General features: G+C 34.9%; 1 protein-coding gene across 3 annotated transcripts in view; it reads left to right on the top strand.

The window, feature by feature from the left end:
- Positions 1–20,084, top strand: part of LOC147405688 (inositol hexakisphosphate and diphosphoinositol-pentakisphosphate kinase VIP2-like) — a 40,890-nt gene extending 20,806 nt beyond the window's left edge. For all 3 annotated transcript variants that reach the window (XM_086433490.1, XM_086433491.1, XM_086433492.1), the window contains 22 exons: positions 80–172; positions 5,551–5,625; positions 7,551–7,636; positions 7,786–7,992; positions 8,110–8,209; positions 8,318–8,388; positions 8,734–8,815; positions 9,136–9,294; positions 9,590–9,632; positions 12,016–12,098; positions 12,268–12,330; positions 12,418–12,492; positions 12,619–12,744; positions 13,275–13,513; positions 13,659–13,703; positions 15,067–15,133; positions 15,751–15,822; positions 17,332–17,585; positions 17,666–17,723; positions 18,195–18,362; positions 19,412–19,486; positions 19,662–20,084. In XM_086433490.1, the coding sequence (XP_086289616.1) occupies positions 80–172; positions 5,551–5,625; positions 7,551–7,636; positions 7,786–7,992; positions 8,110–8,209; positions 8,318–8,388; positions 8,734–8,815; positions 9,136–9,294; positions 9,590–9,632; positions 12,016–12,098; positions 12,268–12,330; positions 12,418–12,492; positions 12,619–12,744; positions 13,275–13,513; positions 13,659–13,703; positions 15,067–15,133; positions 15,751–15,822; positions 17,332–17,585; positions 17,666–17,723; positions 18,195–18,362; positions 19,412–19,486; positions 19,662–19,922 (2,502 nt within the window). In that variant the 3' untranslated portion in view covers positions 19,923–20,084. The remainder of the gene's footprint in view (positions 1–79; positions 173–5,550; positions 5,626–7,550; positions 7,637–7,785; positions 7,993–8,109; positions 8,210–8,317; positions 8,389–8,733; positions 8,816–9,135; positions 9,295–9,589; positions 9,633–12,015; positions 12,099–12,267; positions 12,331–12,417; positions 12,493–12,618; positions 12,745–13,274; positions 13,514–13,658; positions 13,704–15,066; positions 15,134–15,750; positions 15,823–17,331; positions 17,586–17,665; positions 17,724–18,194; positions 18,363–19,411; positions 19,487–19,661) is intronic.
- Positions 20,085–21,036: the final 952 nt, after the last annotated feature.

The following is a 21,036-nucleotide window of genomic DNA, read 5'->3' as shown; positions in this document are numbered from 1 at the left end:
TTTGTTCCCTCATTTTATGTTTTTATTTCAACAAGAATGCAAAAGCTTTAACCTTTAACTATGCTTCATGCTTCCACAGGTGTATACGGTTGGCCCCGACTATGCACATGCTGAGGCAAGGAAATCTCCAGTTGTTGATGGTGTTGTTATGAGGAATCCTGACGGCAAAGAAGTAATATATTTAACATTTTAATGCACTAAAACTGTGGTTTACTTAGTTTTATTTATTATTATTTTTTAATATTTAGGATACTTTTCCTGTGTTGTTTGTTTTCATGTTATCCCTATTTTCTCCTCCAATGATTTTGGATTGTGGTCCATGTTCATGAAACACTTAACTTAGACTCTACCGCCGTTCTTTGAGATTATTTCTTGAATAATTTTATCTAACAACATTTTCTATCTAAATCTTAGCTATGGAGAATTATATCTGCATCTAAATCAATTACTAATCCGATTTTTGTACTAAGTATAAAACTTTTATTAAAAAAAAAAAAAACGAGAAGAAAGAGCAAAACAGAAGGAGGTCGAGAAGACCATCCTAAAATGACTTACACGACACCAGGAAGCAAAACCAAAACACCAAACCACCCCTACAAATCTTTATGGATCACATGTACCCACCTAAATAAAAGTTATTTAAATGAATCCCCCCCCCAAAAAAAAAAAAAAAAAAAAAAAAAAATCTTGAAACAGCTTGCACCAATAAGACAATAGGCCCATAATACTATGGTGTCTCAAGCTCCTTGGCATTGATGACCCTCATATTTCTCTCCTTCCAAATGCCTAGCAGATGGCGAAAAAAATAAAGCCCCCAAAGAAACATCTTATGTGATCTGAAAGAAACGACATACTTTGGAAAGCAAGACCAATTTTGGGATCACCCACTAAATCCCCATAAGATGGAAAAATTTGGACAAGATAGCCCCAACACTACTACTACGCTTGAGGATATGATCCACTGATCTTGACTTGCTTTACACAAGAAGCAGAAACTCACTAAGAGAAACCGTTTAGAAATAAGATGGTCCATGGTTAAAATTGCCTAAACCTGTCGTTTAGATGAAGCACGCCTCCTTAGACCCCCAAAACAAAGGAAGCAGGGAAGGACGAAGAACTAGAAGTATTTAAAGACTGATAGAAAGATTTAATATAGAAAACTCCATCGTGAGTCTAAGTCCTCACCTGAGCATGCTCAATTGATGGAGAAATTGGAGTGTTAGAGATAGCCTTAATGAGGCTAGCAATCGCATTTACCTCCCAGTCAGTAACATTCCTATAAAGACCTAAGTCCCATGAAGGCTCCCCCTACAAAGATTTTTAGTTGTTAAGTTCATCTCGAGTGAAGTAACATATAGATCACAAATTTGGGTTTTTAGCAGATACTATCTCCTTTCCACTTTGTAAGCTACCATTTTCTAAACTTAGCCAAGACATCTTGAATCCCCATCCAAATGCTACACCTATAAGAGGAATTGATTGCAACACTCTCCCACATTAATCCCTTATTGCTAGACTTGATGACGCAACTCCACAGACTATCTCGTTCAATCTCAAATCTCTGCAACCATTTCCCCAGCAATGCTAATGATGTGACTGTCCACCCCCTCCCCTTATAGGAGTGCGATATACTTCAATCCATGAGGTGCAATTTATGTGACCCCTCCCTATTATTCCTCACAACGTTATTGCAAAACTTATCCAGCTACTTTTCCACTCTTATAAATTGAGAAAATGGACAAAATACACTAGAATGCTTGTCAAAATACTTTTCAATAAAATTAACTTTCCCCCTACGAGAAGTATTTTTACTTCCACCCTCCTAATAACATGATACCATGATTATTTGACTTTATAACCAGCACAAAGAGAGAGATCTAGGTATGTTGTAGGGAAAGACCCACCTCACAACCCAAAAAAGATGTTGGCTCAATTGTATGTTTGATGATACCCACCCCAAACATTTTACTTTTTGTGAGATTAGTTTCTAAAGTTCACACTACCTTGAACTAGAGTAAAAAACCTCTAAGGAACTTAAGTTGCGTGAGCAAAGCATCCACAGGCCCCAACACTTTGTTTGCAAATTGAAGGTGATGCACCATTGGACTCCACTCATTCATCTCAAAACCTATCAACTTTCTTCTTTCGATTTCCCTTTTGGTGTAGGACATTTGCAATTTTAGTTAGAGAGTTTTAAGTAGTTTCTTAATTCTAGTAGGATTTATTTTTATTTTCTAGTTCTAGTAGGATTTCTATTTTCTAATTCTAGTAGGATTTCTATTTCATAGTTACTGTAGTACCATTCGTTGTTAATTTCTAATGTTTTTTCGAGTTTCTATTTTTTGTCTAAATCTATTTTATTTAAGCTATAATTAGAAGTGCTTAGAAGTGTCCAAAATGAGTTATAATAGGTTTAGAAAGTTGTTATTGGGTTATAGATAGATTAGGAAAGTAATTTTTCGTATTTTAGAAGGTTTCTAAGTTGTTATGATGGAGTTATCTATATACGGAGCTTCAAAAAAGAAATTTAAAACATAATCAATTCAATTTTCTTTTCTCTCTTAATTACTTTCTAGCTTATTGCTTTATTTTCTTTCTAGCTATTGCTTGTTTATCAATTGAATCAATGTGGATAATATATCTCTTTGCCTCAATCCTTCTAAACTTTTAGAAAAATTAGTTTGGCTTCCATGAATCAAAATAGAGGTACAAAGATAAAACACGCTTCACATTCGATTTAATCGATTTACAACTAAATCCCACATGACCTAGAGTCTAGACATCAACAAATCCCATTTTGCACGATTATAGGCTTTTCTTAAGTATATCACTCTTTTCCAACTCACCTAGAGTCTCCAGTGGCAATCTGAACACCAACAAATTGAGAATTCCCTCAACCAATCTTCCATTTTAATTTAGCTTCCTACCCTTTTTCTTCTTGATTTGTCTTTCTAAGTTGTGATTTTCTGGTTTCATCCTCTCAAAGCTATGGATGGAGGTTGAAGAGGAAGATTATGGAATAAGATGAAGGAAAAGAGCTGATTTTAATTGTGGTTCAGTTGGTTTCTTAATCATAATGTATTGAGAAGATGGCTGATTTTGTTGCTGCGAATGTTGATGTTGTTGGGCAGCAAGTTGAGGATGGATTGTAGAAGAGATGGTAAAGAAAGGAAGAGATTCTAAAAGAAGAAGAAGTTGTAAAGGAGAAGGGATTGAGATTAGTTACTAGAGAATAAAAGAAGAGAGAAAAAAAAAATAAAAATGAAAGAATGAGTTTTATAGAAATTTAGACATTATTATATTATTATTATTATAATTTAAAGACTTTTAAAGTGGAAATGACGTGGGGTGGTGAGTTGTCAACCTCATGGATTGAGGTGTTGACTTTATGGGTTGTGGTGTTGAAACTCATCATAACTAGGTGAGTCATCACTTTAACCAAGTCAACTTGATTTGACCCGGTCCGACCCAATCCGATTTAATTTCCCTATATTCGATTTTATGATCTCATAACCTATGCTTAATAATTTTTCGAGATCTATCTAATGGTTTTGGCTTGATTCTTCAAAAGTTTAGTGTAAACTACGTTTCGAGGTTTTCCTATACATATATATGTATATATTTTAATTTGGATTTACATGTGCTCACAATCTAATTTGTGTTCTTCAACACCCTTGAATCTAATGGTGAAATATGTTTATCCACAATACTTTTTCATCAAAGTTTAGATATTTTGACGATGAATTTCTTGGAGATTGGTACTGAATATTCAGGTCATTTCACATCCTCATCCTAGTGGGGTCATACAACTTAACACGTACAAATGTGCAAGAGATTTATACTCTTTCATTAGTTTTTTTGCACATCCCCCTCCCCTCCCCGTGTTTTTCATTTAACATATGTAATATTCATCATTATAGGACTGAGTTTTCAATAGTGGTTTTAGGCTATCCAACTTGTCCTCATCTGTCTGTGTAGTGTTTCTTTTACATTACATTTCTGGTCCAAAGGCAGATGATGGATTATACCAGGTTGGCAGCCGGTGGAAAAAAAATTCCACCTCCTAATATGAATCCTTGACACTTGTGATCAGGGTTCAAAGTCACTTCTGTCTTGTCTGAGATTTCTCGTTCCAAAAACGTACTATGCCAAGTACATAGGGGTATGTATCATCCATACTAAAAGCTAATTTAAGTTTTAAAAACCATTTTTTATAAGAGCTTTTATTAAAAATGAACCAAACACAGATCTCAAAGTGATTGGTCATGATAACCAACCAAAAATAGGAAATCAGAACAGCCCAACCACCATCCACTACTTGAGAGTTACAATTCCAATCCCATCTTCCTAAAAAATCTTCGGAGAATACATATGGAAATTCCTTCAAGGTTTTACACCAAAAATAGAAAACCCAAAATCAATAAGAGTAACTCTTCCTTTAACTATTCACATCCTTAAATAATACACTGGTTCCTTTCTCCCTAGATACTCCAACAGACTGCAATAGGGGATACATTCCACATAAATCTTTTTGCCGCTGTATAAACACTGCCCATAAACTACCTCCCATGAAACAATGCCCTAACAAACAAAGGAAAACAAGGAAAAAATGCATATCCACACTTCACTCACCACCTTGCAATGGATAAGATTATTACCTGCTAATTCTCCATCCATTTTGCAGATGTAGCAATAAATCACCACACAAATAACGCTCCGAGGTAGCTGGTCTACTGTCAAAATTCTTCCCAAAACCACTGACCAAATGAAGAAAGATTCTTAGTAGGAACCCGCATTCCCCAGAATGATACTTCTAAAAGAGACTGGTAAAAAGATCTCACTGTGAATGCACTGTCCCAACTCCCAACCCACACTCCCAGCCATTGATGTTCCTTCTAAAACCAAGGTCTCACGCTACCTCCTAAAATCTTTCTTTTATAGTAAGCTTTTTTATGACAGACATAAATGATAAACAACAAGCTTAATTAACTATGGGAAATGGATTTTTCTTATTGAGATGCAAAACTTTTACCATTCTCTCGCTTCATTTTAGTTTTGAAGTCTCATTGCTTCCGCCTTCAAAGACAATGAGATTGACAATACTGTGCACCTTGCACGTGGTGTGTCAATTTAGGACACTGTATAGCTAACCAATAGGTCTTCTTTGTGTCTTACTTTCATAAATTTCCTTGATAGGAGAAGGTTTGCCTAGTCATACTTGTTGAGGTGAAATTTTTTCAAATAGGCTACAACCATATAGTATGCATTGGTGCATGTCTATTGGGGTGCCTATGTCTCGAACTGTGCATGCATGTATATAATTAAATGGAGCAACAGTGTAATATTGATATTCCCAAATAATAGGGCTGACAATCTGTTAATAATGATGAAGAAAATGTTGATGTGTACATGTATATCTATTAATTATATAAATGCCTCAATGTAGAACCCAATCTTCTTTTGCTTCCGTTTCTCTTCTGTTTAATTTTTTAATAGAATTGGAAAATTTATTTTTTTTGTATACATTGAGGTTGTTGATTTATTTTGTAGGTCAGGTATCCTGTATTGCTGACTCCAGCTGAGAAAGAAATGGCAAGAGATGTTTGCATAGCATTTAGGCAGGCGGTAAAGTTATCTGAATTTCAAAGAAATCAGTTTTATTCATGATTTTTTACATGTGCCCTCAATAATAGTTCGATATTTTACAATGGCATGGCTTACTTGTGTTTCTTAGTTCTATTGAGTTTGGTTGTCTTTCATGGCTTGACGATTTAGGAAGTTCCATTTTCAAATGAAGACATTATACACCTCGAATGAGTCAACTATATCAATATTTCAACGTTTAAATAATTTCAATTGTCTAAGCGAGAAAAACTTAAATAAAAGATCCATCCTTTCAATAAAATCATGCACATTTTAATTTAAAGTTCATACATATTTGTATATCTTATCAGTAACAAGATGCATGTACCTTGCCCGGAATAGGTTTGATATGGACGATAATGATGACTGAGTTTCTTTATTTTCTTTATATTTTTCTTTTCCCTTTTGTATTCCTTTCTGGCATGCTGTACTGCTACTCTATCGTCAGATCATAATGGTTTTGGAAGGCAAAATTGGTACAACAGTTCAATCAATGATTTTTTTGACTTTATATGCTTTTGGTCTTTTTCTTTCTTGGCATTAAACTTAGCATTCTTTTAAAATTCTTTTCAGGTGATCTTTCTCCCTCTACCATGACTTAAGTATTGTATCTACAGTTTCATATGAGACATCTCTTTCCTTCTTATAACCGATGATCAAAGAATGTGGTGGGGAAATGTATTCCCCATCTGAGGCTGATTTATTTGGTCTATTTTGCTCTTAGTAATGTGTTGGGGTTTATGGAAAGAGAGAAATTGGAGTATCTTTGATGAAAGAGCAAAAAAGTTACAAGATAGTCCTGAAAATTAAAACTTTATTTTCATTGGTGATTGATTGTCAAATATCGTATAGAGATCTTTTTGAAGATTTTTTGTTTAGATTGGATCAATGGTTTATATTCCCAGTATTTGTATTATTTTATAGCATTCTAGGGAATCCTTATCCTTCTAGGTTGAATCTTTTCGTGGATTCATCCCTTTTTTTTTTTTTCCAAATACAAGTACCTACTCGTCAAAAAAAAAAAAAAAACATGAACAAAGAGCCCTTTTCAGTTATATGTTTTGTTATGGTTTACATGGGTGGAGATTTGAGAGAGAGAAAAGAGTCAATTAGGGAGTGATTTATAGGTAGAGATATAGTCAAGGCCCAAGAGGTTTATATGAGAAATATAATAGTCATTGGGCTTGGGTCAGTCGGGATCAAGAATCGAAGACTAAGCCCAAACATGCTCCAATTATGCTAGCCCAAGCCCAAGCCAAGTCGCACCCCCTGGCCTAGAATGGAGCTTGGGAAATGAAACGAGCTTCGAACGCTAACTATTCAACCTAACATGGGGATTTGATAATGAACTCCTCCTCCCCTCCTCTCCTGTAACCTCTGATGAGGCTTCTTCTGACATGATTTTCTTAGTGGAGAGGAAGACGTTTCTTTAGGACCTTAGACTGATAAGAATCCATCACTTCGAGCATAAATATTGATTGATTATAGTAATGTAGTTGGTTACTTTAAATAAATGGTGATTGGGGAGACTAGAGCTTTTTTGTTTCCATTTTAGGTGTTCTTTGTGTGTTCGAATCTTTGTATGTAACATATGTGGTGATAAACCAACAGCACCACTGATTCTTTTATCCTGTTGAGACCATGAAAGGAGTAGTTAATTCTTTATCCAGATGGAATTACTAGGGATCCTCAAGGGATTGTTCAAGGAGAATGCCAAGGGTTGTAAATGTTACCTTTTATTGGTATTTTGTTTATAATCCCGGCTTCCGTTTACTCTTTCATTATAAGTTTTATGTTGCATTTACACTTGACTACTTGAGAGAACTGAGTCATTTATTCCAACAGTAAGTTTTATGTAACTGATTTGAAATTTGAGTAAATAATTGTTGTTTAAATGCTACTTGCAGGTTTGTGGGTTTGACCTCTTACGTTGTGAGGGACGGTCATATGTCTGTGACGTGAATGGATGGAGTTTTGTGAAGAATTCTCACAAGTAATAGTTTCACTTCATCTATACTTCTCTCCAACCATAATTTAGGATACTCTCTCTGATATCAAGAAGTAAAATTTTGTTCTTCGAAGTAAATGCTGTTTTTTCTTATATTTACTCCTTTTTAACATGTTGACTGTTTCCATGTATAGGTATTATGATGATGCTGCTTGTGTATTGAGGAAAATGTTTCTAGATGCAAAGGCCCCTCATCTTTCTTCAACAATTCCACCAACCCTACCATGGAAGGTCAGTGAACCAATTCAGCCTACAGAGGGATTGACACGTCAAGGGAGTGGGATTATTGGCACATTTGGACAGTCAGAGGAGCTAAGATGTGTAATAGCTGTTATACGTCAGTAAGATTTTACCTGTCGCAGATTCTTAACCTTTTGTGGCATGTCCTCATCATCATTTCTTTACCTTTTGTGGCATGTCCTCATCATAATTTTTTTTTTTTTTTTTGACATTGGCAGTGGTGATCGAACTCCAAAACAGAAGGTGAAGCTGAAGGTCACAGAGGAAAAACTCTTAAATTTAATGTTAAAATACAATGGTGGAAGGCCTAGATCTGAGGTGCTTTAATTATTTGCTGATCTGTCCAATTTACTTTTAAAGCCTTTTCAAGATTTCATAACTTTTTATTATATATATTTTTTAATCTTTTTTACTTTGTTTTTGCAGACGAAGCTCAAAAGTGCTGTTCAGTTGCAAGATTTGTTGGATGCAACCCGACTGCTAGTACCTCGTGCCAGGCATGCACTTCAAACATAATATGTTTCCATGATTTCATAGTGTATGTATGCACTTGTGAGGCATGTATGCAACATACAAAAAGGCCCATTTTATTTTTATGCCTAAGTGAAGTATGTCTTCAGTGGCCCTCTGTACGCTGCATGCTGGATTTTTTATTTTTATCTGCTTATGCATTTCTTGTTCCTTCAGTTAGTTTCCATGTTTTTGGCATTCCCCCAATCTGTTTTTCTGTTCATGCTTAACTTTGAGGAATGGCCAATAGAGCTTTTCTCCACAAATTTTATTCAAGACAACAACAATGATATTAATTCTTAACTGATGGCCTGTAATTCTAAATCATTTAGGTCTGGTCGTGAAAGTGATAGTGATGCAGAAGACCTCGAACATGCTGAAAAGCTTCGCCAAGTTAAAGCAGTTCTTGAGGAGGTTCTCTTGTCTTATTATTATTATTATTATTATTATTATGTGTAACACTTTTAGGGTTGGGGCAAGAAAGGTCTAGGACTGTGGAGCCTGATAGTAACATGGGCAAGTAATTACTCGATACATGGGGTATAAATCCACTTGGATATATGCCTGCCCTTAGTCGTGAACATGTAACCATTCCAAAAGAGGGAGCATGCCACTAACCACCCTCCGAGGATGGTGGTCACATTTTCTAATTTGCGGGTCTATTATATCTTGTGATACATCAATAGAATACTTTGGAATTATTATACTTATTTTATAAAAGTTCTATCATCCAGGGGGGACATTTTTCTGGTATCTATAGGAAAGTCCAACTAAAGCCATTAAAGTGGGTTAAAGTTTCGAAAGGTAATGGTGAAAGTGAAGAAGAACGACCTGTTGAAGCCTTAATGGTTCTTAAGTATGGAGGTGTTCTCACCCACGCGGGAAGAAAGCAGGTGGTATCTTGCTCAGTTCATTTTTCCAAATGTTTTGAAATGGACATGGTTTAATTAGTAACCGATTTTTCTGAAGCTATAAACTTTTTAAATTTAATGGGTTTTTATTAGTTAACTAGTTCTTGCATATTCCGCGTATCTTTTAATTCTTAATCGCATCTATATTAGAGTTTATAATTGGGTATCTAGTGAGAAGTATTCTTTTATATCTGTCGGTGACTCACCGATACTTCTGTGCCTTTTGGGTACTGATTGTACTCATGTACTTTCTATTTCACTTTTTCCCTTTTTTCAGGCAGAAGAATTGGGCCGATACTTCAGAAACAATATGTATCCAGGTTATTTTTTGATTTATTCTGTATTTTGTATTTTTATAGATAATTTTTGCCCTTCAAAGTCTTAGAACTTACACACTGGACTTTGGCATGTCTAGTTATGTACTTGTTCTATTTCTGATTTTAGCTTTCAATCAAAGAGGGCATGGGGCTTGTGGGGTTTCTGTTGTTAACTTCAATGTCAAAGGACATATGGCAGGCCAAGAAACTAATATTCAAGTTTGGGAATGAGACTTTCCTAACTAAAGCCAATATTTCATACTGAAAGAAGATGATATTAAAGGGTCTAATTGCCAGAAATCGATAGGTTTTAGCCTTTCAACATGATAGCTTGTAGAATCTTATTCCCAGGACACTTGAGCGTTGTAGAACCCTGAATCACCCTCCTGTGCATATGCCATCTGTAAATGCTCCCAACAGTGCTCTCGTCACCACAACTTGTAACAAAATAAGACCCCAGTAACTCAAGGGAAAAAAATATAATTTCAGCCATCTATTCAAAACACCTGTGGAAAAAAAACAAAAAAAAGCGAGTTAAGTACCGCTAAATTCCGTCACCAATACCAGTAGTTCAATCTTCAACAACATTTTGAGGCCTTAAATCCTTAAATGTTACAAAGCTACAGAAATAGCCATTACAGACCTTTGACAGATCTTTGATGAGCTTTAGATAACCTTGATCAAATGGGAAGGGTGAGTTAACTTGGAGGATGACAAATCTTTGCCCCTAACGGGATTTGGTCTGACGCCTTGAGACTCCTAAAATATATTAACAAAGTTGACATGAAAGTTCTCCTACAAGGTCTATAGATTTTAAGAATCAATTGGCAAGGACCTATGCTACCTGATACAGCAGACACACAACCAGGATATGTCATGGGCATAGAGTTTACAGTTAAAAATTTGAAGTGAGTGACATGGCTATGGCGTCCAATTTGAAGTGTTGGCGTAACATAGGTAAGGCTATTCAAGAAATATAAAGCTTGTATATTAAAAGAGATCCTAAAAGGTATAATTCTATTTTAGAAAAATATTCATTAGGAAAATTTTTCTAAGGAAGATTTCATAAGCTTTAATATAGTGCCTAATAAGTTTGGGTAAAAGGCAATAAGAAAAGTAGGTGAGAGGTTCGCAAACTTCACTCATCATATAAGGCCATACAAGGCTTTTGGTTAGAGGTGGATTGCTCATTTTGTTGTCATATTTTAGGGAAGGCAAATGACCTACTTCCTAACCAAAAGTGGTATATAGATATTGCATGTACGCTGTTTTCTTCCCTAATCTTGTACTTTCTTTTTCATATACGTGTGTTTATCTTTATGTATCCAAAAGAAAGGTTTTCATCATCATGGAGTCAGTCTTTGACTTTTAAACCGTCGGCCTGTTCTATATTCCTGCATCAGTCCACATATTATTTGTTGGAAGGCATTCACTAGGTTGCTAGAAGTTTCAGATTAAAATATTAGTCTATACCTTTACCAATGCAAGTATGGATACAGATTGGTGTTCCTGCTTCTCCTTTTGATAAAGCTTATTCTTAATAAATAAGGTTTTGTAGTTAAGTCTGCAGAAACATGCCTTTGACAGAATATCTAGCTCCAGATCTATGAAACTCGGGTACTTCAATATGCCCAGCTACTCGTATCCACATAATACATTATCAAGATATCGGAAACTTCTATATTATATTTCTATCTGACTAATAGTATTAGTTATTTTCTTAACTACTAATAATTTGCTTGTTCAACAAAAATGTGTATCTAGCATATTATAACAACTCTTACTTGAAGAGTATATGGGTGATGATACCATCAACCTGGGTTCAAGTCCTGCGAATTACTGATCTTATTATTAAAAAAAATTTATAGGCAATATGAGAAGTTTCATCATACTTTATGCTATTTAAATACAGAAGAAATGATACTTAGTGTGGAAGAGCTAAAAACTACTCCATGGTATCATGACATTGAAAAAATAATGTATGCATACTTGTGTCTGTATTCATTCTGGATTTTAAGAAGCAAGGAGTTGTATCCCAATTTCCCTTACCAATGTCCGTATCAGTACCAAAATTTGGGCGTGTTATCTCCGGATAGAGTCTAATGCTAAAAGGGATTCATGTTGCCAACCCTTATATTTGGGATAAGGTGCAATGATGATGATGACAACAACTCAAATAATCTCGTAAGTGTTGGATGGAAGTTTAATTATTTAGCATGGCTTTGCAAGTTAGACTATCTGGACACTTAAAAATGGTTGCCTTACCAGTCTTGAACATTTAATTTTGTAACTTTAAATGGCATACTTTGAACGTGTCTTTGCTATACCTGGGTAACATTGCTTGCACGTTGTTTTACTGTCTTGTGCTGTTTTTTCCTTTTCAAAGGTGAAGGTACAGGTTTGCTTCGCCTCCATAGTACTTACCGTCATGATCTGAAGATATACAGCTCAGATGAGGGACGTGTTCAGGTATTACTTAACTAGTGTAACATAAGAAATCTACTCATGTCGTGATCTTTGAAATCACATCCATTTAGGTGATTCTTGCTTCACTTCCATTGTTGTATGGCTTGGTATGCAATATGTGCTCCTATTTGCACCATTGTGAGTGGTTTATTTAGTAGGTCTTTGTTCGCAGATGTCTGCAGCTGCTTTTGCCAAGGGCCTTCTTGACTTGGAGGGGCAATTAACCCCAATACTGGTTGGTAATCTCTGTTTCTCTAAGGGGTTTTGACTGGTCATTGTTTCGATATGTTTATGTGTCAACTTATTCGAGATGTTCTTTAAGGTGTCACTCGTGAGCAAAGACTCTTCTATGTTGGATGGGCTAGAAAATGCCAACACTGAGATGGAAGAAGCTAAGGTTGTTCTGTTCCCTTGAATGGAAAATTCTATTAATTAATTTAACAACTTTCATTTTTCGTATTAAAAATCTATGTTTGATGAAAGTTATTCTTGATCTAACAGTGAAAGTATCTCCTGTTGCTAGGCTAGATTGAATGAGATCATAACTTCAGATGCAAAGACTTTGCATACCAATGGATCTCCTGAAATTCCTTGGATGGTCGATGGCGCTGGATTGCCCTCTAATGCTTCAGAACTTTTCCCAATTTTGGTAATGACATTGTTTAGAGATACTGTAATTGGTTATATATAGATTCAATATATTCTAATCATTCTACTTAACTTAGCATGGGACAGTATTTACTGATACTCTCTGGCCATTATCTTTTTCTGCTGCTGCTCCCTAACCCATTATTGAAAGAAAAACAGTTTCCTTACTAACATAGTAAGATTTTAAGCCTTACTAAGGGTTGTTTTGCTAAAATGGATTACTGCATTGGCAATCCAACACCACAGCCCTCTAGATTTCATGGAAAAACTCAGATTAAAAAAAGACTTTTCTGGGCTTCATCCAAGGTTTTGAAAATGGCCAGCTACCGAACTTCCATGGAACTCCTAAATTTAAAATTACAATTCAACGGTGAAAAATAACTTTTATTGAAAGTTCATAGAATTTTGTCTTCCTAGTCGGACTGTTATTGAAATGTTGACGAGCTTTGCTGTACAGTAGAGATTAGTAATCTGATTCCTATTTTCTGCTCATTTGCCTTTTGCCTTGGCAATCATACTTCTTGTGAATAGGTCAAATTGACTAAGAAAGTAACCGCACAAGTAAAACTACTTGCTAAAGACGAGGACGAGAAACTCGCAACTATCCCGTATGCAATGCTTCCTCCTTACGATCAAGCAAGGGCCCTTGGGAAGACAAACATTGATGTTGATCGTATTGCTGCTGGTTTACCTTGTGGCAGTGAGGGCTTCCTTTTGATGTTCGCTCGCTGGAAAAAGCTTGAGAGAGACTTGTATAATGAACGCAAGGAGTAAGTGTTTTCCATTGAACTAGTTAACTCAAAAGGTTGTGCTAGACTGCTAGGGGTATCCTTTCTTGGGAGACATTTGAATCAGTAATGCTGATTTTTTTTTGGTTGGTCAGTAACTCGGAATTAACATTATGATTTTATGCAGACGGTTTGATATAACACAAATTCCAGATGTTTATGATTCTTGCAAGTAAGACATTTTACTTGTATTTTATGTTGTAGACACATAATTTAAATCAACACCATTCATATTATAAGCGCTATGTTGAGTAATCAGCTCATATGTCCTAGTTTCTACATGTTTTAGTTCTGAATGTGTATTACTTGTTTTTTATGCTGTAGACACATAATTTAGATCAATGCCATGCATATTATGTTTATAAGCTGTAGGTTGAGTAATCAGCTCATATGTCTTAGTTTCTACATGTTTCAGTTCTGAATGTGCATTAAAACTAGAGATCTCCTTTGTATCTACCAGTCATGAAGTCAGACATACTTCTATCTATGATGAATCCTTGCATATGTTTTTGACCTTGTATCAATATCTTCCAGAATTTAGTATGTTTGGAATGTGATTATTTCTAGATACCAATGGCTACTTTGAAGAAGCACCATCATTTCATTACAATACTGTGGAAATTCATAATTATATTGTCAATTGATGTGAGCTAACCTTGTAGTATTATTGGAATGGACCCTTTATGACAACTATTTCTTCAGTTGATCCCAGCTTACCTACGTTACCCTATGAATGGCACACAGAAATAAATATATACATGCATCCATACATTATGATTGAAAAGGTATATCTGTTTTGGACTTTAAATCTCGAGGAATTACAAACTTGATAATTTAATTTACAGATGCCCCTTCATTACATGAAGCTAGCCAGCGAATCATTTATGTAGAATCTTGTCGTGTCAACTATAGCCATATTACATTTTCATTGCCCAAGCCCCCCAAAGACCCAAGAAGCTTGAGCTGAAGCTGTTTCCAAGGCCTTGTCATATAAAGTTGGAGGGATTAATATGAGGCACCATCACCCCCTTTCATGGAACTGTATCAGTCTCAACAAGTATTTATATCGTCTGTTTCCTGACCTAGTCAGGGGAACCTAATGGCATTGATGTGGAGACATGTTTTATTTTGATTTTGTTGCAAGAGGACTATGAGTTCTTTTTCTGATTGTCAAGGAATATGGAAACATCTTGAGTCTGAGTGCACATATAAAGATTGTCCATCCTCAACTATTTGATATGCAGACCTCATCTAAAATGTTTACTTGAAGTTATTCATCATGCAAAATAAGAAAGTAAATTGATGATTTATATCCCTTATCATGGAATTATCCTACAAAAACCAATCATCATATCATCAAAGCCTTGTTCTAAACATATGGGGTTAGCTCAATCAATCCTTTTCCTTCATTCTCTTCTATCTCAAATCATATCTTCCTCTAATTCAATCCATACTCTAATTCTTGTTACAGAGAAACTTTTGATTTATCATATGTCATGCTTATAATTTGCTAACTCTGGGTTATTTCTTAATAGATATGATCTCTTGCACAATGCACATCTCAATCTTGAAGGACTGGATGAGCTCTTCAAAGTTGCTCAGGTATACAAAATCAAATTTTGCACTTCTATTTTGGTACTCTGTTTAGGGATATGTTAACAAGGACACACACGTGTCTCTGTGCGATGCAAATATAAGGTGTTTGACATTGTGCCTTTTAGAGGCCTGAAATGTTGGTACATTGGTATACATGCATTATAAGATTTTTATTTTTATTTTTTTTGTTTAAATAGAAACAAAGAAATAAATGTATGAAAAGTAAAAGAAAACATTTCCATACACCTGATAAAAGTATATTTCTGATATCAAACTATGGTTGTGTTTAACAACTTCATAAATTAATTTGTGGAGGATGGATTACAGCAACCCGCTTTTTATATATCAGTTTTTATAGAAAATCATTAAGATAGATGTCGAGCCACATTAGATGTTAGGATGCGTGTTGGAGTGCTTTCATGTGTGGATACATGTCCCACATGAACAAAAAACCTGAGAGTTCCCTCGTTACACAGATTTATGATGATAACCTGTAATTGTTAAGTATTTTAGGGATGAATTTCATTGTAAAATTTTTCTTGTGATAAAATCAAGTATCTGTGTTCTTGCACTTCCGGTCATCATTACAAGTTACCTAAGACCTTTGTATTTCATGATTTCAGTTACTTGCAGATGGTGTTATACCAAATGAGTATGGGATAAATCCAAAGCAGAAGCTTAAAATTGGCTCGAAGGTGAGCTCCATTTTACCTTTTACATTGCATAATATATCATTATTCTGCCTAATTCATATATATATTCTTTTATGAAGATAGCATTAAAGATTGCGTTTTGCTGAAAAGATTTCTATATATTTTAGTACATTTCTTAGTACTTACAATGAAATGAGCTCAACATTTCATTTTGTGGGGAATGTAATAAAGGATCAAGAATGTAAAAGGACAAAGTTGAAAAAACACATTTGAAACAATACGATGGTATTGCATAATGACATGGTAAACGTATATGCAATTATCTATAAATACTAGTTCAACAATAACAAGTTCATGTAAAAAAGTTTAGTTTTTCTATAAATATAATACAAAGTTTTGTCATGTTTTATATGCTTAATAAGTTGGACATACTGATAGAGAATTTTTCATCCTATTTTGATTCTTTCATGCGATTGCCTTTTTTTAGCATATCAAAGAAACAACTAGGTTGAAAACTAACATTTTTTCCCAAAGTAAACATCAGACATTAGATATGAATCAGCACAAGGAAGGTGAAAACCATAAATGATTGTGGATCTTATTCCAGGCACTCTAAATTGTGAAACTATTTTCCTTCTATTACATTTTCCTCACTAGAACCCTTTGCCACACTGCATTTTTCTCATTCCTAATAAGAGTTTAAATCTGATAGATACTTGATCAACATAGTAAACACCGATCCAAATTCAAGGATGGACTTCCCTCCTTGCGTAGAATGCAGATTTGGTCAAAAAAAATTCTTCTCTCTTCCAAAAGGGAAATAATTACATAAATAATTGTGGCATTCCACAATAATAGAAACTACTATAAAATCCTCTCTAAGCTTGGCAACTTTCTAATCTACTCCAGCAATCAAGCACTTAATATAGGAAACTTTCTACAATTTTATATTTTAAGATACTAATGAAATAAAAACCAACTAAAGAGTCCAATCTCAGCAACAACGTCAGCTAGTAATGGGCCCACTATGCATATAGTGGGTTCCTATCAAAATCTATCGTGCCTACTGAAATATTCATTTATGTTACTTCTGTAAAAATAATGCAGTTAGATAACATATTTATCAAACAGACACTATTATACTGTGCTGTGCTTGTCTTTACATTGGACATGGCTTTAGGTAGAATGAAGGAACAGATTTGTTCAGCCTGATCTCATATCGTTTGGATTAGTCTTTATATTTATGGCCATGTCCACCGAATTGTAGAATGGAGGAACAGATTTGTTCAGCCTGATCTCATATCGTTTGGATTAGTCTTTATATTTATGGCCAAGTCCACCGAATTGTAGAATGGAGGAACAGATTTGTTCAGCCTGATCTCATATAGTTTGGATTAGGCTTTATATTTATGGCCAAGTCCACCGATTTTACTCAAATGTGATCTCTCTAATATTGTGTATGTAAGTTATGTGCCATTGACTTGACCCAGTATTGATTTTACTCAAATTTGTAGTATTGTGTTTGTCAAAAATTGTTTCTTGCTATTTCAGATTGCCCGTCGTTTGTTGGGTAAGATTCTAATTGACCTGCGGAACACTCGTGAAGAAGCTATTAGTGTTGCTGAACTGAAAAGCAACCAAGACCAAAATTCAGCATCCCCTAAGATTAGAAAGGAAGATAATGATTACCAACCCAAGTCTCAGATTAAGAATGAAGATGGAAGAAGATCTAGTTTCACAAGTGACAGATCTCTGGACCAGGATGATGACGATGATAGAGAGATCAAATACCGTTTAGATCCGAAGTATATATCCAAACCTTCTGATGCCTATTTCATTCTTTACTCTATAATTTATTAACGTATTGTGATTATTTTTTGTTCAGGTATGCCAATGTCAGGACACCTGAACGACATCTACGGACACGCCTTTATTTCACATCTGTATGTGTATTATCCTTCTGGCTTTTCTATATGACTATCTCCTCTTATGTTTCAGAAGTTCGATGCTCTTCAAATTTTTTCTGGTATTTTGGTGTGTTGATTCTATTTTTGTGATCTAGACATTTAACAATAGATTTTGAGTCAAGAAAAAGCACTTACTTTTAGAGAAATTCTATTGCCACACCAACTTTTACTTACAACACTAATCCTATTGAAATAAAGTGGTTGATTACATATGGATTGGTGTGTTATAAGGAAAAGCTGGTGGGCCGATAGCACTCTACTTTTATCATGTTAAAACTGTAACTAATGGTCCTTGTTACTAGTTCCTATGGAGTTAGTTATACTTCTTACAGATTCATTTTCCATGTAACGCTTATGGAGTCTGTCCTTCCAATATTTTTTAGTTATTGTTTTATTTTTCCATTAACAGCTCAGGGATTTGATTTATATGATATATTTGAATGACAGGAGTCACATATACACTCTTTAATGAATGTTCTCCGCTACAGTAACTTGGATGAATCTCTACAAGGAGAGGATAGCCTCGTTTGCCATAGTGCTTCGGACCGCTTGTTTAAAACAAGGGAACTTGATTACATGAGTTACATTGTTTTGAGGATGTTTGAGAATGTAGATGTAAGTATCTTTTTTCCAGTGATGTTTGTGAATTAATTGAAATTAGTGATGACAAAATTATATGATTTTTTCTTATAGTTGATTTATGATTCTTTTCAGTTGCCACTTTGAATTACTCTTTTCCATATTTCATCCTATATGTTTTGAAGCTTTTAAATATAACATTTTTCCAATTTTTCATCCTACCTACATACGAACTATTGAATCTTAAGTAAAAGTCAACGACACATTACTAGAAGTCTAGAATATCCCTAATTAAGTGTGTAAAGGTAAATGGAATATAAATAGCATATATAAACTATTTCCCCCTATAACTGATATATTTTACAGTAATGCTCCTCAAGCTTATTATATCAACTGTTGACACTCAAAAGTTTGCCAAAGATACTGTGCAGCCTTCTCAACTTACTTTAGAGAAAACATTAGTAAGTGATTTTCAGATTGATGAATAGAGTTCTAATTTTTCTTTTGAATTCACCTTAGGAGAGTAGCCTCATGGGCTCTGATTCGATAGAGACTATGGCGACGGTCTAACATGAATGGTTGAGAATAGAGTATTTATTTTGTCCGTGGTAACCTACATCCCTGCAGTAGCAATAGTTTAGGAACACTTATTTTTCACAGATAAGCCATATATCACAAAAAACCCAGTTTCCTTTACATGTAAAATGTAGTGTAAATGGTGGTCACAGTTCTTGAGATGTGAATATGTGACGGATCTTAAACTGAATATCGTATATCAACTAACATAGGCACAGCTGTCAAATGGACAGTTTCATCAAGTCAAAAGGGTGAACAAACCTAGATAGGAGAGAATAGAAGTCATGGGCAGTTTTATTCTCATTTCATATGGGTGGGGCACAACAGCCACCATTCAATGGGTCGGAGCCTAGAGTGCTATGAGCAATGGTGACACTATTGAGTTATACAGATCTGTTAGGCATGATATTATAATTTTTTTGGCTGATATGAATTTTGATATGGCCTCATGAGAACGAAAAACTCGTGAAAGTTATTTTGAGCACAATGTCTTTGAAATTGAACTACAGGTAGATCTAGAAGACCCAATGAGGTTCCGCATAGAGATGACGTTCAGCCGAGGTGCAGATTTAAGCCCTTTAGAGGTGACATTTCTTTCTTTGAATAAATGGGGGAGACAGATTCCACTGAAAGAATATCTGAAGAGAAAATATATTATTGATTTTATTCCTTAAATTCAAAATGCTTTTCCTTTGTTCCATTAAAGGCATGTAATTCTGGATACTAGTGAGTTTTTCTTTCTTCTATTTTGCTTGGCAGAATGACGACGGTGAGGCTGCTTCATTGCATCAAGAACACACACTCCCAATAATGGGCCCAGAGAGGCTCCAAGAAGTGGGATCATATCTCACGTTAGAGACGATGGAGAGAATGGTTCGTCCATTTGCCATGCCCGCGGAGGATTTTCCACCCCCTTCAATTCCACAGGGCTTCACGGGCTACTTCTCCAAAAGTGCAGTACTAGAGCGCCTCGTGAATCTGTGGCCTTTCCATAAGCATGGCAACAGTCACGGCAAGTAACTGTTAAGTTTTCAGAGTTTTTTTTTTTTTTTTTTCCATTAAACAATGTGTAGAAGAATGGCAGCTGCAGCTAAACAATCTTGTTGATTATGATTTCTATTGGTTGCAAACTCAGAAGTATAACTGGTTTATAACATTCTTTTATGAGAGTTTGGATCCCTAGATCTACAATACATGTGATGAAATACAACCAAGAAAACACAAGATTTGCGGTTTGGCTAAGCCTACGTCCACGGATGAGAGATGAGAAAGTTTTACTCCTTTTGAGAATGATTACAGCTAACTCAATGGATCGGACAGGGATCGGTTTGGGGCCTTGTTAGCTATCTCCCGTTTAATTCTTGAAAAATTCATGTTCAATGGAAATATTATTCTCCATATTATTAAACTATTCTGAATAATTCATGGATTTTAAGTTTAAAAAGAATAAAACACGGTTTTTACAACTTCTACAAATTTGTATAAAACTCGATGAAAAAATAAAATGCTACTGTGACTTGTATGTTGCAAAGTGTAAACTTGCTCTGACGTGAAACCCAAGTTGCCTTTGCAGCGGTCATGCTTCAAAATTTATAAGGAATCTACCTTTTTACGTGACAAATGTTTCTTTTATCTTTAAAAAAATAATGACGTGATCCTCAACATTTATTTGAGAGTATATCTTAATTTTTCAAATTGATGATTTGTCCATTGACTTTGGTCTTCTTTTATAAACCAATGGAACAATAAACTCAATACCCTCATTATTACCACCATCGTTATTACCATCACCAATTTCATCATCACCATCACTATTAATGTCACTATCATATTACCAAATTTTTTGTTTCCAAATTTTTGAAATGAGACAAATAATACACATATGAAGCATATGCCGCATATTTTCCATTTATCGAATTTTTGTTGTATTCCGAATTGCTAACAAGGGTTTAGGGTTAATCTGGGACCAATCCTACAAGGATCAGATCTGACAGGAGCAATCTGTTAACAATTGGTTGGATAAATCCAGTATGATATACAAAATATGGATAAACTAAATATACTTAAACAAAATATATGTAGTATACATTTTATCAGATAGAGGCACTTTCTAACTGGGACATGGTTGATCTAG

The sequence above is a fragment of the Akebia trifoliata genome, chromosome 3, assembly GCF_017979445.1.
Source record: "Akebia trifoliata isolate Shusen 1 chromosome 3, ASM1797944v1, whole genome shotgun sequence".
NCBI classification, from domain to species: Eukaryota; Viridiplantae; Streptophyta; class Magnoliopsida; order Ranunculales; family Lardizabalaceae; genus Akebia; species Akebia trifoliata.
The sequence above is the reverse complement of the archived record's forward strand: the minus strand, read 5'-3'. Positions and strand labels throughout refer to the sequence as shown.